The sequence below is a fragment of the Acinonyx jubatus genome, chromosome E2, assembly GCF_027475565.1.
Source record: "Acinonyx jubatus isolate Ajub_Pintada_27869175 chromosome E2, VMU_Ajub_asm_v1.0, whole genome shotgun sequence".
Lineage (NCBI taxonomy): Eukaryota > Metazoa > Chordata > Mammalia > Carnivora > Felidae > Acinonyx > Acinonyx jubatus.
In genome coordinates, this window is record NC_069396.1 from 4622566 (window position 1) to 4637596 (window position 15031).

Here is a 15031-nt window from a genome sequence, read left to right on the forward strand (position 1 = left end):
AACTCACAGACCGCGAGATGCTGGCATGGGAGTGGAGAGGGAGAAAGGGAAGGAGAGCCCGGGAGCGCTGGCTGGGCCCAAAGACATTCAGAGGAAACCAAAAGGAACCCTGATCATGCAGGCCAGATAGAACGTGCCAGAAGGCCAGGCCTGCACAGGCCACCCTGGGCCACCTGTGCGAGGACAGTGAGTCCCCCTTGCAGATGAACTAGTCCGTGAGGCTTGGAGCTGGACTTTTCTCTTCGCCTCTGGTCCCTTCCCTCCTTCCCCGACCCTGCCAGCTGGGAGCAGCGTGCCGCACAGATTCTCAGAACCTGCCCGTTTTACGCGTGTGGACGAGAAGCCTCGGGAAGGGGATGTAATGTGTCAATTCACACAACCTGAGCTGAAAGAGCTGGGATGGCCTCAGCTCTGTGCCTCACGACCCTCGGCCAGCACCTGCCCGAGCCGGCATTTGACCTCTAACCAAGGGGCCCCTCCAGGAACGTGATGTCAGCCAAAAATGAAACAAAGGGCTGTCCCCCAGAGCCCTGTGGCTCCCTGGTCATCCGAGGGGCCCCGCCTGAGACTGCACTCAGCCCAGCTCTGCCTTGGCGGTGGCCTGCACCAAACAACACGTGAAAAATGTGGCGAGACTTTGATAAGTCACCTTTGCTCTCGGGGACAAAACCAAGGGCGGCAGGGAACGGAACGAATTTGGGCACCCCAAGCTACAATTAGCCAATCTTGCTGTTCCAAAGGCTTCCACTGTACTTGGCCCATGACCAGCTTAAAATAAGATCCCCTGGGGAGCTCGGCAGTCCCAAGCTTCAGGGGTCCCCTGCCCCCCGCCCTCCCCCCCCCGCAACTCCAAGAGAAACATTAAACGATATTAAAAAGTGATGTTGTGGCTCTCTGCTGTATTGGGGCAGGTCTGGTCATGGGGCCGCTGGGTGAGGGGTGGTAGGGGTCAGGGGTCATCCACCCCTGGGCCACAGCCAAGACCGATTGGGAGGGACAATAGTTGGTTTCCGGGCAGTATTACTTAAGTGTCTGTGATGTGCCGGGTGTTGTTCTAGCCCGGCAGATGCGGTGGTTGGCCCGGCAGGTGCTGGTGTGGTCCTGAGTAGAGAGGAAGCCGGGACGCAGGAGGTCAGACCACAGATAATTCCAGAAGGAAATGAACTGGACCAGACCAGCATAGCTCGTGGTAAGTCCTAGGAAGGAAGAGCACAGTTTGAGGACGCCAGTGACATGGGGACACGCTGGGGCCCAACGTGGACAGGCTTCTGAGGTCTCACTCGGTTATCCCAGGTCTTTGGGTTCCCCCAGAAGCAAACCCTGAGTCAAGGACATACATGCAGGTGATTTATCCGGGACCCTGGTAAATACTGGCCGGAGAGAGAGAAGCGAGTCAGGGAAGGGAAGGCAGTACACCCAGGGTGTGGGATCAGCCCCACGGGCTGCTAGAGTTCAAGCCCGTCCGCACTCCAGTTGTCTGGGAGACAGTGTACCCAGGAAAACGCCAAAGGTTTATTGTATGAAAGTAAAGTTCCTGTCATCCGGATGCCTATTCCGGTGTCCCAACAGGTACAGCTTAAACACTTTCTAGGACAGACCCAGAAATACCAGTTAGGGATGTTTCGTTTCCAAATAGGGGAAACCCTATTCAGGCTTCATTAAATAAGCAGGCAAACAGACAAAAGGAGACAGACTGGTTTGTATAATTGAAAATCCAGATGGAGTCAGGTAGGGCTTGTTCCAGGTGTTTGGCCAATGTCATCAATGTCAAACAAGCTCAGATTCTCTGCATCTTCCCTCTGCCTCCCTCGGTGTGTCAGCTTCACCCCCAGGCTCCCCTCATGGCTACAAGATGGCTGCCCAAGCTCCAAGCCTCACAGCCCTCGTTCCATCAAGCCCACGGAAGGCAGAAGCCTTTTGTTCCCCCAGAATCCCAAGCATGCGTTTTCATTGAGTCCTACTGGCTGAGTGGTTTGCTGCCACAGCCCTGAAACAATTTCTGTGGCTACACTGATGGGTTTACTCGAGTTGGGGCTCGCCCTGGAGCCGAAGATAGGCTCAATCAATCCCACCCAAACCACATGGCTGAGAATGGGGAGGGTGAGTCTTCTTGGAGGAAAATTGGGGCACCGTTCCAAAAGAGAAGGAGGTGCTGGGCAGCAACCACATGATTCGGGACAATCACAGCATGTATAGGGGGCCGGCTGCCCCCACCTTCTGCCCCGTCACTTCACATGCATCCCTGGATTCTCATGACACCCTCTGAGGAAGGTATGATTATCCCCATTTTACAGACAAAGCAACTGAGGCTCAGGGAAGGTGGGTGAATAGCCCAAGTCACCTGGCCAACAGTGATGGATTCCGGATTTGAACCCAGTCTGGCTGGCTCCAGACTCTATGCTTTTTTTTTTTTTTTTTAACGTGTATTTTTTTGAGACAAAGACAGAGCATGAACGGGGGAGGGTCAGAGAGAAGGAGACACAGAATCCAAAACAGGCTCCAGGCTCCGAGCCATCAGCACAGAGCCCGACGCGGGACTCGAACTCACGAAGTCGACGCCCAACTGACAACCACCCAGGCGCCCCAAGACTCTCGGCTCTTAATCTCTACTTCCTACTGCCTTCCAGAAGCCCCTGTAATATATATGTATATTCCCAATGGGCTCTCTCTCACTACAGAGATGGTGCTAAGATCTAATCCTCCCTGTAAGACAGTATTCCACAGCGAGGATATTTGGTCTTTGAAAGAAGCAGGCTTCCTGGTCCAGAGGGACGTCCTGGCCCTTGGTTCTGCTCTGGGTCTCACACACTCACCGGCTCAGCTCGTTGGTGGGTTTCAAAGTTTATTTATTTTGTAATCTCTGCGCCCAACGTGGGGCTTGAACTCACGACTCCAAGATCAAGAGTTGCATGGTCCTCCGACTGAGCCAGCCAGGTGCCCCAAGGGTGTTAAATATCTGCAAAAAGCCCCCGGTCTCTGACTGTCTCCCCTGTGCGAGGCCCCCGGCCAAGACTTCATGCATCTTATTTCGTCCACGAAGCGACCTCTAACAAATGAGAACATTGAGACACGGAATGGTCCCACAGATGGTAAGGGCAGAGTTGACATTTACACTCAGCTTTCCCGGTTCCAGGGCCTGTCCCTGTGTTACCAACCACCTTGAGGCTGTCCTTTTCCCTTCCTGGTGGGGCCGGAGGCGGAGGCTGCCACAGGCTTGCCAACATCCAGTCCTCTTCCACATTTCCAGCTTCCCTGCAGGTAGGGGAGCCACGGCCAAGGTTCCGGTCCGTGGAATGTGGTGGAAAAAGTGTGTGCCATTGTGGCACGGGGCTACACGGTCCTCTATGCTTTCCCTCCTGCCCTCACCCCACGAGCCCTGCAGATTCAGAGGAATACTCCAGGCCCTAAGCCAGGCGTCAGTAAACTACATCTGCCTCTCTTGTTTTTGTAAATAAAGTTTTATTGAAACACACGGCCCTTTCATTGCCTGGAATGCGTTGGGGGCTATCACCACAGAGTCAAGTCGTTGCAATAGAGACCGTAGGCCCACAAGTGGAAATATTTACTTTCTGGGTCTTTATGGAAAGTTTGCTGGCCCTGCCCTAAGTGGTGTGGCCACAAGATGGCCATCTAATCCCCTGCGTCAATTCCACCAGCGGGAGAAGAGTTTCTCCCGAGTAAGCCACGGAAATTGCGGGGTTGTATGTCACAGCGTTTGGTCCACCCTGCATCCCGTTTCCTGTAGCAGCTTGTAAAGGCGTCCTCAGGTCAGAGGTCCACACCAAACCCTGGCCGCTGGCTCTGGCAAGGGTAAGGAGCCTCTGTCCCCAGTCACGTTGGCCGGGACCAACATCCACACGCGTTGTCTTCTCGAACAGCACCAACTCTAGGCAATGAAATGTTTTCCTTTCCTAATGGCCCCAAGACACTTGTTCAGTCCCGTACATACATCTCAGAGCCATCAGCCTCTGTGATTGCCCATTTTTTTTTTTTAAGTTTATTTATTTTGGTAGAGATAGAGCAAGCGGGGGAGGTGCAGAGAGAGAGAGGGAGACAGAATTCCAAGCAGGCTCTGTGCCGTCAGCGAGGCTCGAGCTCACCAACTGTGAGATCGTGACCCGGGCCACAATAAAATGGAAAATTTCAGAATCTCGTCTGACATCATATTCGAGGACGAGGTTTCTATTCTCTCTCTGGAACCAACCCCTGTAAAGAGGACATCCTATAATTCATTCATTTCCATTCAATGCTGGTTTATCAGTCATCTTCTATGTGGGAGACCCCTGCCCGGGGACACCGGGAGAAACAAACAGGGGGCCACCTCCGGGAGCTGGGAGCAAGACAGGCCTGACAACAGCCGAAAGCCAGGCACACCACTCTGCTACCTTCCCAGTTCAACCACCGAGATCCCCACAGACTATGGCATCTGTAGCTGACTCACTTGCAGGGGGCTTTGAGTCGCGCCCAGCTAGATTACATCACCTCGCAATTTAAATATGGGGGCAAGGGGCACCTGGGTGGCTCAGTCGGTTAAGCGTCCGACTTTGGTTCAGGTCATGATCTCGCGGTCCGTGGGTTCGAGCTCCGCGTCGGGCCCTGTGCTGACAGCTCAGAGCCTGGAGCCTGTTTCAGATTCTGTGTCTCCCTCTCTCTCTGACCCTCCCCTGTTCATGCTCTGTCTCTCTCTGTCTCAAAAATCAATAAACGTTAAAAAAATAAATAAATATGGGGGCAAAACTTCACCCCCGGGGGATCAGGCCAAGAAGACATTAACAGACTCTCCATTTCGAAAGCAGCCTTCGTCATTGTCCTCGCTGTGCGAAATGAGGACTATCTTCGGAGGAAGGGCTCGGACAGGCAGATTTATGCCACGCGGGAACAAATATTCCTTACTTAGCAGAACACAACAGAGTTAATGTCACTTTGAATAACTTGTTTACCCAGTGATGATGTGATGGATGGAAATCAAAAGCCTCATTGCCTGAAACTGCAGCGTGGGGTGGCTACTGTAGGCACCCCCGGGGTACAAAAAGTAAATCAATGTAAATTATCTCCTGGGGACAACAACGTGCAATAAACGGACTAATTAATAGGCTTGGGTGTTTTCAAAATCCTCCCGTCCCTGAAAACAGTAACCAAGAGAAATCATTATTTCAGAGTCGCCCGGAGAAGTTTCTTTTAGAGAAATAATGACTAACTGGTAAATTACCCAGCAGTTTCCTCGGGCAAATAAGATAACCAGAGCTTACCTGGCTTTGGGGCCGCCCCCCTGCTTCAAACTTCTCTGGGCACAAGCGCATTCCTGAGCAGCAGGGGCCAAGGCAGCCCCTCCCCACCTTCCCCCTCCCGCAAGTCCTCTCCCCCTCCCCTCCCCTCCCCTCCTCCTTCCTTACCCGTCCCTTTCCCTCCTATCCTCCTCCCCTTCCCTTCCCTCCCTGCTCCTCTCCTCCCCTCCCCCTCCCCCCAGCAGTTTCCTGGGTGTTCTGCAATCACACCAGCTGGACCACTTTCTTTCAACTGCACCTCCCACCTTGAGACCACCACCAGGCAGCCCTCCCGATTACTTGTCTAGATGCGGTGACCCAAGTACGCTGAGGTTAAGTGGCTGGCAGAGGCCACACACACCCAGGGGCAGAGGGGTGGTCCGGAGGGAGGGGACACCATGCCAGGACGTCAGCATCAGCACTGGCCTGGCCCCGTTGACCCAGCTTTCCAAGGCCCACCCGGGGGAGCAGTCTGTGGTCCTGAGCCTTAAAAGGGCTGCGGGTGCAGGGAGCCTCGGGCCGCAGGGTGTGTGGGGCCGGGGAGGGGGGGCCGGCATGATTTCAGCCATCCCTGGCCCCAGGTCTCCAGACGTCCCAGTGGCCCGTGCACCTGTTCCGTGGACACTGTCCAGGCTGGCGGGGTGCCCAGGTGTCCAGACACATGCAGGTGCAGCGAGGATGGTCTTCCCCCCCCAGGCCCTCAGAGCACCTGAGAGCCCCCCCTCCGCGGGCTCCCTGCAGCCCCCTGGAGGGAAAGCGAGGAAAAACGCCCACCAGGCCTGCGAGGCCCGCAGGCTCAGGCAATCCCTCCGTCCACCCAGGCGGAACAGCTGGGGCGGCACCGAAGGACCGAGGCCCCGCTCTGCACCACCCCCTCCGTCAGCTCCCCAGGGCTGCCGTAACAAGTACCCCACCCCACCTGCCTTAAAACAGACAGTTATTCCCTCCTGGCTCTGGAGGCCGGAAGTCTGAGGTCAAGATGCCGGCAGGGCTGGTTCCTTCTGGAAACTCTGGGGACAAAACCAGCCCGCGCCTCCCTCCAGGTTCTGGTAGTGGCTGGCCATCCTCGGCGTTCCTTGGCTTGTGCTCCCAGCGCTGCCGTCTCTGGGTCCATGTCCACACGGCCTCCTCCCTCTGTGTGTCTGTGTCTCTTCTTAGAAGGACCCCAGTCATGGGATTTAGGGTCCCCGGTCCCGGCCTCCCCTGGAGCTGGCAGGCAGGACTGAGCCACGGCTGGCGCCACAATAAAGTGACCCTGTGTTTACAAAAACCACAGGCCCAATATGGAGTCGCTTAGCCTGAGTTCCCACACCGGGGTTTGGGGTTTAATTCATAATCTCACTGCACTTTCACTCTCCCCAGAAAGGTAGCCTTAACTGGTCAGTCAGGAGTTTTTCAACCAGAGCCACTGAGTCGGCTACCTGGGTCCTCTCTACCCCCCAAAGAAAGAGGAGGTAATCCGCATGATAAGACACTTTGCTTCTGCCCCTAGAAAGTTCCATGCCTGGGATAATCCTTTTTTCTTTTCTTTTTTTTTTTTTTTTTTGCTAATAACATTCTTGCTCTCCCCCTCCTTGTAGAACAACTTTCCATGTTGTCCACCTCCTTGGAAGCCCTCTCTGCTTGCTAGGGGGCCCCGCCCCACTCATGAATCTGGAAGCAAGAGGGCTGCAGGTGACCCCCTCCTCCCCAAAAAAACCCAGCAACAGCTAGAATCCCCCAGAAACTACACTTTTATTTAAGTCCCGGTGTGCCATAGTCCTCACCCCCCACCCTCCACCCTGTAGGCCCCTCCCTGTAACCCCAACTTCTCCCATGCATCCCCCCAGCGCCCCATGCACCCCCCCACCCTTCCCCAGAGACAGCAGGGTCCAGCTTGGTTCGGGGACCTCGTCCGCTTCAGCAGGTCGGTTTCAGTCTCTGAATTTGTCCACGAGTGGTTTTGAGGGCCAAGCCCCCAGGCCCTGCTGGTCCAGGAGGAGAGACAGCTGCCTGCGAGCGTCCTGGTAGGGTCCAGCCTAGGGCAGGACAGGAGAGTGGGGGGGCGCGTGCCTGCTGAGCGTGCGGGACCGAGGGGCTACAAGGGTGGCAAGGCGCTGACCTTGGCTGCCTCGTAGGTCTTCAAGGCCAGGAGGCAGGACTTCCCAAGAGCTCTGGCAGCCTGGCGGAAGGCCCGCAGAAAGGCTGCCTTGCAGAGGCGGGAGGGAGGCCCGAGGGAGGCCCTGGAGTTGGAGAGGGGAGGTGTGAAAATCCCCGATGGCAGAAAGACTATCAGGCCGGCGCCATGCCTCTCCTGCCACCTCCTTTCTCGCCCTGGTGACCTTGGGTTCGCGGGTGTCACAGGGTGGGTAATGGAAGCACCGGCCACAGTCCCAGAGCTAGGACTGGAACCAAGCTGGGGACCAGATGTACTCTCCCTCCCCGTGGGCAGGGAGACAGGGACCCCCTCACCACCAGCCCGCCCACCGGCCTTTCTTACTCGGCCTTCACACGCCCGGTGGCCACATCCACAACCTCAACGTCGGTGTCCCCCAGGCTCCAGTTGAGGCTCAGGCCATGGCAGGCACTGGAGGTAGGATCCGAGGGGGCCACAGGGGGCCCTGCAAACAGGTGCAGCGTGGTACGGGCATAGGGCCCCAAGACCCCGTCTAGGTTGGGCCGGGTGTGGATGGCCCTGCTCAGAGTTGTGGGGTCGTGGCAGGGGTCGGCTGTGGGGACAGAGGCACGGAACGAGGTCTGAGTCACACACCCCACCCAGAGCCCACCTTCCACCCTCACCACAGCTCCCCACCCCCCACCCCCTCCCCCACCAGGGGCCTCACCCAGGACAAGGCTGGTGGCATAGAGGGGAGGCAGGAAGTGGGCGAGCAGGGCGCCACCCAGCCCTAGCACGACCCAGCGTGCCAGCTTGTCGCTGGTGGAGAGGCAGCCCACGTGGGTGTTGCGCAGGGCGGGCGCTACGTAGCACACGGGCCTCAGCTCCCCGCAGATGTGGGCCTGCATGCGGGAGGACGGGCTGTGCAGGAGGCTGCCCTCTGCGGATGGTGGGAGGCTGCAGGGGGGCAGGGGGAGCAGGGGGGGAAGGGGGGCAGGGGGAGCGTAGGCCCCGGACGCAAGTGTCAGGGCTGTCCTCCTAGCCCCCCCATCCTGCCCTCCCCGATGCAGGCAGACCGAGGGACCTCCCACCCCAGACCCCCCACATACTAGATGTCATGAGCAGCTCCCTTGGGGGTGTTGCTGATGTACAGGTGCAGGAAGATCAGGGGCTTGAGGGCAAAGGGGGGCCCGGGCCCAGGCTGGGGGGCCAGTACCGACCGTTCCTTGCCCTTGGGGCCACCCTGTGTCGCCAACAGGAGCTGCCGGAACAGGAACCTGGGAGAGGCAGGTGGCGAAGCAGCTGGGGCCGTGGGGCCCCGCGTCCTGCCCCGGGGCTGCCCCCCAGTGCCTGCCCTGCCCGCCCCTCACCTGCGCAGGGCCCGGCGGGCCACCACCAGCCCGTGGCCGTCGTGGAGCTGCCGGCCCGAGAACTGCAGCCGGCGGGCACAGCTGCTGCTGCCTGTACCCAGCGCCACCAGCTGGTAGACCTCCTTGGCGTGGCCCCTGGCGCCGGGGACCTCTGTAAGGCGAGGGGGCGGAGACGTGCCAGCCAAGGCAGGGGGCCCAGGAGGGGGGTGGGGGCTGCAGGCTGCGGGGCGGGGCAAGCCCTACCTCTCTCCAGGATGACCGCAGCCACAGTGCCCTTACAGGCCCAGTATGGGGAGGTCTTGTCCACCAGACGGTCAAAGCCGGCGCTGACTATGGCCGCGCAGCGCTGCTCGTGGGTCAGGATGTTCTCTGCATGTGGGGGGGAGGGGGGAGGGGGGAGGTGGGGGCCCCGCAGGCCATGCCCCTCTCCTCACCACGGGGGCCGGGTCAATGGGGGCCCACCTACCTACACTCAGAGGATCGAGTGGAAGCCTGCTGGGGGTCTCTGGGGACTCTGGAAGAGAAACAAGGGGGCAGGTTGCCATGGGTACCAGCGCCTGCCCTCCGGTTTTTTGTCCTTCTGGAAGCCAAGAAGTTCCATCGGTGGGAGTGTGATCGGATCATCTTCCAGAAACCCCAAATTCCTGGGCTGCCCCCGGCCGGCCCTGCACCCCCAGCGGGGGGCAGGCTTCAAAGGAATTAGGGCAGGGGTCAGCTCACATCCCGCTCCCCGGCTCCCCACAGCCCAAGTCCTGATGCCCAGATGGTCTCTGCGACACCCCAACCGTGCACACGCCCCCACTGGGGTCACCGGCCCCCCCTCACCTGGGCTCCCCAGCTGACTCCGGATGTAGCGGAGGGCGGAGAGCGCCGCCTGCTGTCTGGCCTCCGGCTTGCTGCTGGCCTTGACCGAGGGGCAGAGCAGGCCATCCACCTCTGCGCACACGGAGAACGGGAGGCAGGGGTCTGAGGAAGGAGGGAGGGGGGTGAAGCTGCGAGCCCACGGTCCATCCCCCAGTGGGCCCACCTGAGCCACAGCCGCTTCCTCCTCACCCCACCCCTACCCTCACTGCCACCTATTGGCCGTCGGGCAATTTTGCCACAAAAGAAAACCACAAAAAATAAAAGAGGGGGGCATTCACTACAAACGACATAATGACACGTGAAAGATGAGTAACAATATTAAAAAGACTACCACAAAATACAACACGTTTGAATGCACTCCAAACGTGCAGTGTGGATCCACGGCAGTCCTGCACGAGGCACGGATTTCGTTCTGGGGACCGTGGCCAAGGGCTTGTGTTCAAAGCCCCCGCGTTCACGCACGGCATCAAACGGTTTTATTTGCTCGCTGATTCTGCTCCTCGGTCGGCAGCACGCTTTCTCTTTCTTGGCTAAAACGTCTTCCTTCTTTAAGAGAGGAATCCGTTTCCAAGTACCGGGCTGCCTGCGACTAGCCGAGGTCTGGGCTCGTGTTGCGGGAGCCTTAGCGCAGAGATTCACTCCCTGTCGGAGGACATCCGGAATGCCCCCTAGCGGGTGCAGGAGGAGCAATGGCATCGGAGAAGCTCCTGGGGCCGGATTGACCACAATGGGGTAAGTGAAGACACCTGGCGGACCTCCCCACCCCCCCCCCCCCGAACCCCGCCTGCACTCAGGCCTTCCCCCCCCAGCTGACGGTGCCTGTGGTGGAACAGAGCACAGGCCTCCCTGTGGCAAGTGCAGCCAAGGACAGGAGGTTACCCCGTGCGCTCGTGCCCAGAATCATAACCTGAACCCGGTCCTGGGGAGACACATAAACCCAAATGGTAGGACTTTCCACGAAACCACCAGCCTTTAGTCTCCAAAAACATCAATTTTCCTGGAAACAAAGATGGGCCGGGGAGTGGTTTCACATAAAAGGAGACTGAAGAGACGCGGCAGCTACATGACAGGTCACGCCGCGTGGGAAAATGGTTATTACCGGGACAACCGGCAAAACGCGGGTGTGAGTGGTCGTTAGGTTACAGCATTACATCAGTGTTCTCGTTCCCGAATTTGATCACTCACCGTCGTTATGTAAAATAACGTCCTTGTTCCCAGGAAATACACTTAGGCATTCAAGGGGTACACTAACTTTGGTCAGAAAAAAAAAAAAATAATGTACTTATATATACATTAAGGGGGGAGAGAGAGACATCCACAAAACAAAGGTGAAAAGGCTAACTGAATCTCGGTGAAGAGCTTCCAAGAGCTCCTCCTTACTATTCCTTACAATGTTACCAAATAAAAACTAGAACTAAAAACAGCGCCCACCCACATAAACAAGGGGCAGGGGTATCCTAAGCAGAAGGGAGAGGCGATATAACCCAGTGGTTCACACAGTGCAAATCGGCTACAGCCTCTCTGGCCTCAGTCTTCCCGTCTGTAACATGGGGACAATACCATGCCTCTCTTAAGGAATAGTCATGAACACTCAATGAGTTCATGTGGCCGAAGCCCTTCCAACAGGGGCCTGGCTCATGGCCCAGGACCCAAGAAGGTGAGCTATGATCGTCTGTGCTGAACCCGTCTTCTTATTTTCTGCATTCTTGATGCTTCTGAATTTGGGGCTTTGATCCTGGAGACCGCCTCTCCTAGGACTGGCTAACTCCTAGAGAGGACAAACCACTTCCCTGCAAACGCACCTCTGACACAGAAACCAACCAATCCAGAGCTCATACCCCGGCCACCAACCCTAGATCACCCCACGGACAGGTACTGGGCAAGTAGGGATCCCCTCATAAGCCCAAAACTTACTCAGTGCCTTGCTTTGCACAATCCTAGGCTTACCCAGCGTACCTACCCTGCCTCAACAATTCCTTCCCAAGAAAACCCCAACAAAGGCCCTGCGTTTTTCTCTCCCCCCTATCTGCCTCCCAACCAGTTCTGGTCCTGTCCCCTGTGGCCCTATGTGGCGAGGTCTGTCTCCTTTTCCTACAGATCTGAACTTCTTCCTCTTTGACAGTCATTTCCACACCTGCTGCCTTACCACCCATGATGAAAAGAAGCCCCAAGTACGTTTTTAATACGGTACCTTTCGGGCTATTCACTTGGGGTTCTCTTTGGCAGTTGTACAAATGCTCCCAACAGCTGGACAGATAATTCTCTTACCATCTTAGAAACTGGGAATGCTCTGGCATAAGGGAACCTGGTTTTGGGACCTGGGGTCCTGCTCTGTGTGTCTGTGTCGGGAGGTGGAAGGGGGGATACACTGGGGAAGAGGAAAGGACAGGGTAACGAGTACAGCTCCATCCAGGGCTGCCATGATCACACTGGGCTTGAGAAGTCACTCTGGGAGCTACAATCGGCATGGCAACTGTAATTGCATGGAATTGGCCCTCAGAAAAAAACAGTGCAGAAAGGCTGGGTGGCTTGGGCCAAATCCCTTAACCTGTCGGAACTTTCAGAGGGCGACTTGCTGAGACCTCGCCAGTTGGATGTCTGGGGGGGCTCACAGCAGGTCTGTGGGGCTCCAGGCTCAGGCCCAGCTCACGGTCCCTCCTCCACCCAGGGAGCGCTGCGATCGCGGGCCACGGGGCCTCACCTGCCGTCTGGTCCTCTCGGAAGACCAGGGAGACGCCCAGACTGGCTGCGTACTGCGTGAGCAAGGCCACGGCCTGGCCCGGCGGCGGGTCCTTGAGCTGCAGGCCCAGCTGTCCGGCCGCCTTCGGGAGGTCTCCGGCGGGCCCTGAGGGCAGGACAGAGACCCTGGGGTACCTCCCCATCCGTGCCCCCAAGTCTTCCCGTGCCCGGGCTGCCCCCAGCTCCCTGACTCCGGTCCCCGCCCTGGGCCCACCGTCCAGTGCTGCCGAGGCCTGGGGCTGCCCGTCCCTGTCGTCGTCGTTCTCCGCACTGGGGGCGACCGCGGGCTCCCAGGGGTCTTGGCCCAGGCTGGCTGAGGGCTGCCAGGGGCTGGGCCTGGGGTTGATTTGCAACGACGCCGCCAGGCGAGGCTTCCTGCGGCCGCCGTCATCCGTGCCTGGGGCGGCACTGGCTGTCGAAGCCATGGCTGAACGGGGGGACCCGAGGGGACAGCTGACCCAATCTCGCTCTGACTGCGCCCTTTTACACGCGTTGGCGCGGCTTCACGTGAGGAGCACGGGGCTCGGCGGACCTTGCCTGGCAAGCCCCGCCCCTACCTCGCTGCTGGCCAATGAGAGCCTGCAGGGCTATGTCGGACAGCCTGCCCAGCCAATTGGAAGGTCAGCCTCCTGGATCTCAACGGCCAGGATGCGGGGCCCCGGTTGAGCGATCTCGCTAATATCCCCCTTCCTGGGCGGGGGGACTTCAAGCAAGGAGTGGGGAGGGGAGGAAGGAGGGCGAGGTTCCCGTTACGTGTTCTCCCAACCCCGAGTGGTCCTGGAAGTGAAGACCAGGGAAGGGGCCTGGGGATGCGCATCCAAAGCCTCACCCTTGCTCCCGCCCCAAGATGCCCCCAACTACACTCATCACACCAGACCGCCCCCAACCAATAAGCTTGCGTGGGGTAGGGGTGGGGGGAGTCCTTAGGTGTTATCAATCAGAGCAGCTGCCCAGCATCTGAAGGATCTGCTTTGGAAAACCTCACTGGAGGCCTTCCCCAAGCCTCTAGCCACAATTAACCATTTGGCACCCCGGGCTTTTTTTTTTTTTTTTTTTTTTTTTTTCTCGAAGGGGTTTTAAGTTGGCTTGTAAAACTACCACGGGACAGTAGATAAGGGACTAGGGATGAAGGAAAACTAGCAAAAACAAGATGAAGTTAGGGATGAGGACAATTTACACACGGTCTATGATGCAGTACGCAATTGTTTTAAGGGGCCACAAATTTAACTGAGTCTTACGGGAGCCAGCGAACAGGAAAATGTGACCACTCGGTTCACAGTCTGGAAGATCTGTCGCCGTTGCTGCTGCTGCTATGGATTGCCACCTTTGGGTCTGATGGTGCTAACCAGGGAGCGTGGATGCTGGGGCAAAGAAGGAACAGTTGGTGGATCCAGGGACGTTTGACCTGGGAAGACGGGCAGGAAAGATTCACGCGCACTGGAGAAAAAGGTCTCAAGACACTTAGACTGAAATCAGACACTTAGACTTAGAAACTGATCTTTCAAAAATAATCGTTCTCGGGGCGCCTGGGTGGCTCAGTCGGTTAAGCCTCCGACTTCGGCTCAGGTCACGATCTCGCGGTCCATGAGTTCGAGCCCCGCGTCGGGCTCTGGGCTGATGGCTCAGAGCCTGGAGCCTGCTTCCGGTTCTGTGTCTCCCTCTCTCTCTGCCCCTCCCCCGTTCATGCTCTGTCTCTCTCTGTCTCAAAAATAATAAAATAAACATTAAAAAAAATAATCGTTCTCAGGGATCCTGGGTGGCTCAGTCCGTTAAGCATTTGAATCTTGATTTCAACTCAGGTCATGATCCCAGGGTCGTGAGATAGAGCCCATGTCGGGTTCCACACTGCGTGTGGATCCTGCTTGGGATTCTCTTTCTCCCTCCCTCTCTGCCCCTCCCTCTCTCTCAAAGTAAACATTAACAAAAAAAAAATAAAAAAATAAAAATAATGGTTCTCAAAGTGTGGTGCCTGGATCAGCATCACCTGGGAATTCATTAGAAATGCAAGTTCTCGAATCACATCCCAGACCTACTGAACCAGAAACTCCGGGAGTGGGGCCCAACAAACTGGTTTGATAAGCCCTCCAGGGGATTCTGTTGCACGCTCAAGCTTGCGAGCTATTGGGTTAAGATAATGGTAAGATTTATGATTGCATGGTAGTTCTTAAAGTGTGACACCCCCCCCCCCCCCCACACACACACAAGTGCAATCAGCATCCACTGGGAATTTAGCAATGCAAATGATCGGGTTCCACCCCACCCAGTAACTGTTTTACACGCCGGTCAAATGATGCCATGGAAGCTAGAACTTGAGAAGCAATGTTAGAGCTATATTTGCTTGACCACTGGGAGAGTTTCATGTACTCTAGGGGTACCTGTATCCCTGGTTATAAAGCCTGCTTTATACATCAGATGTGAGGACAATTCTTTGGATTTCTACTCACTGATACAGCGCTTGGTTCATAGTAAGTGCTCCGTACTCGGGAAGTGTTTGTTGAATGAATTAATTTAATACTGAACAGCAAGCCTGCAGAGATGGGATTCGAATCCGCATCAAACTGGCCTTCATTACACGGACCCGAGGGGACGGTATATACTTCTACTGTCCAAGGTGCCGCCTCCATGACCATTCTCCCTCCACCCGGGAGGTGGCGCTCCGCGGCGGCCGCGCAGGCCAGGCTGGGAGGCGGGACTTCCTG

The 15031-nt window shown here is 57.0% G+C and overlaps 1 protein-coding gene across 3 annotated transcripts; it reads right to left on the reverse strand.

Moving 5' to 3' along the window:
- Positions 1 to 7113: 7113 nt before the first annotated feature.
- ADAD2 (adenosine deaminase domain containing 2) lies at positions 7114 to 12905 on the reverse strand. Of its 3 annotated transcripts, XM_027076312.2 has the most exons (11): positions 12547 to 12902; positions 12295 to 12438; positions 9555 to 9695; positions 9196 to 9243; positions 8973 to 9098; positions 8730 to 8880; positions 8469 to 8636; positions 8087 to 8316; positions 7744 to 7972; positions 7366 to 7486; positions 7114 to 7282 (listed from the first exon to the last, which is right to left on the reverse strand). In XM_027076312.2, exons 1-11 carry the CDS (start codon positions 12755 to 12757, stop codon positions 7178 to 7180), a joined length of 1674 nt encoding a protein of 557 aa, XP_026932113.1. In that variant the 5' UTR covers positions 12758 to 12902; the 3' UTR covers positions 7114 to 7177. The 3 variants fall into 3 exon arrangements, with proteins under 3 accessions (XP_026932113.1, XP_053066034.1, XP_053066035.1); XM_053210059.1 differs by having other exon boundaries at positions 12295 to 12905; XM_053210060.1 differs by lacking the exons at positions 12295 to 12438; positions 12547 to 12902 and adding an exon at positions 9925 to 10348.
- Positions 12906 to 15031: the final 2126 nt, after the last annotated feature.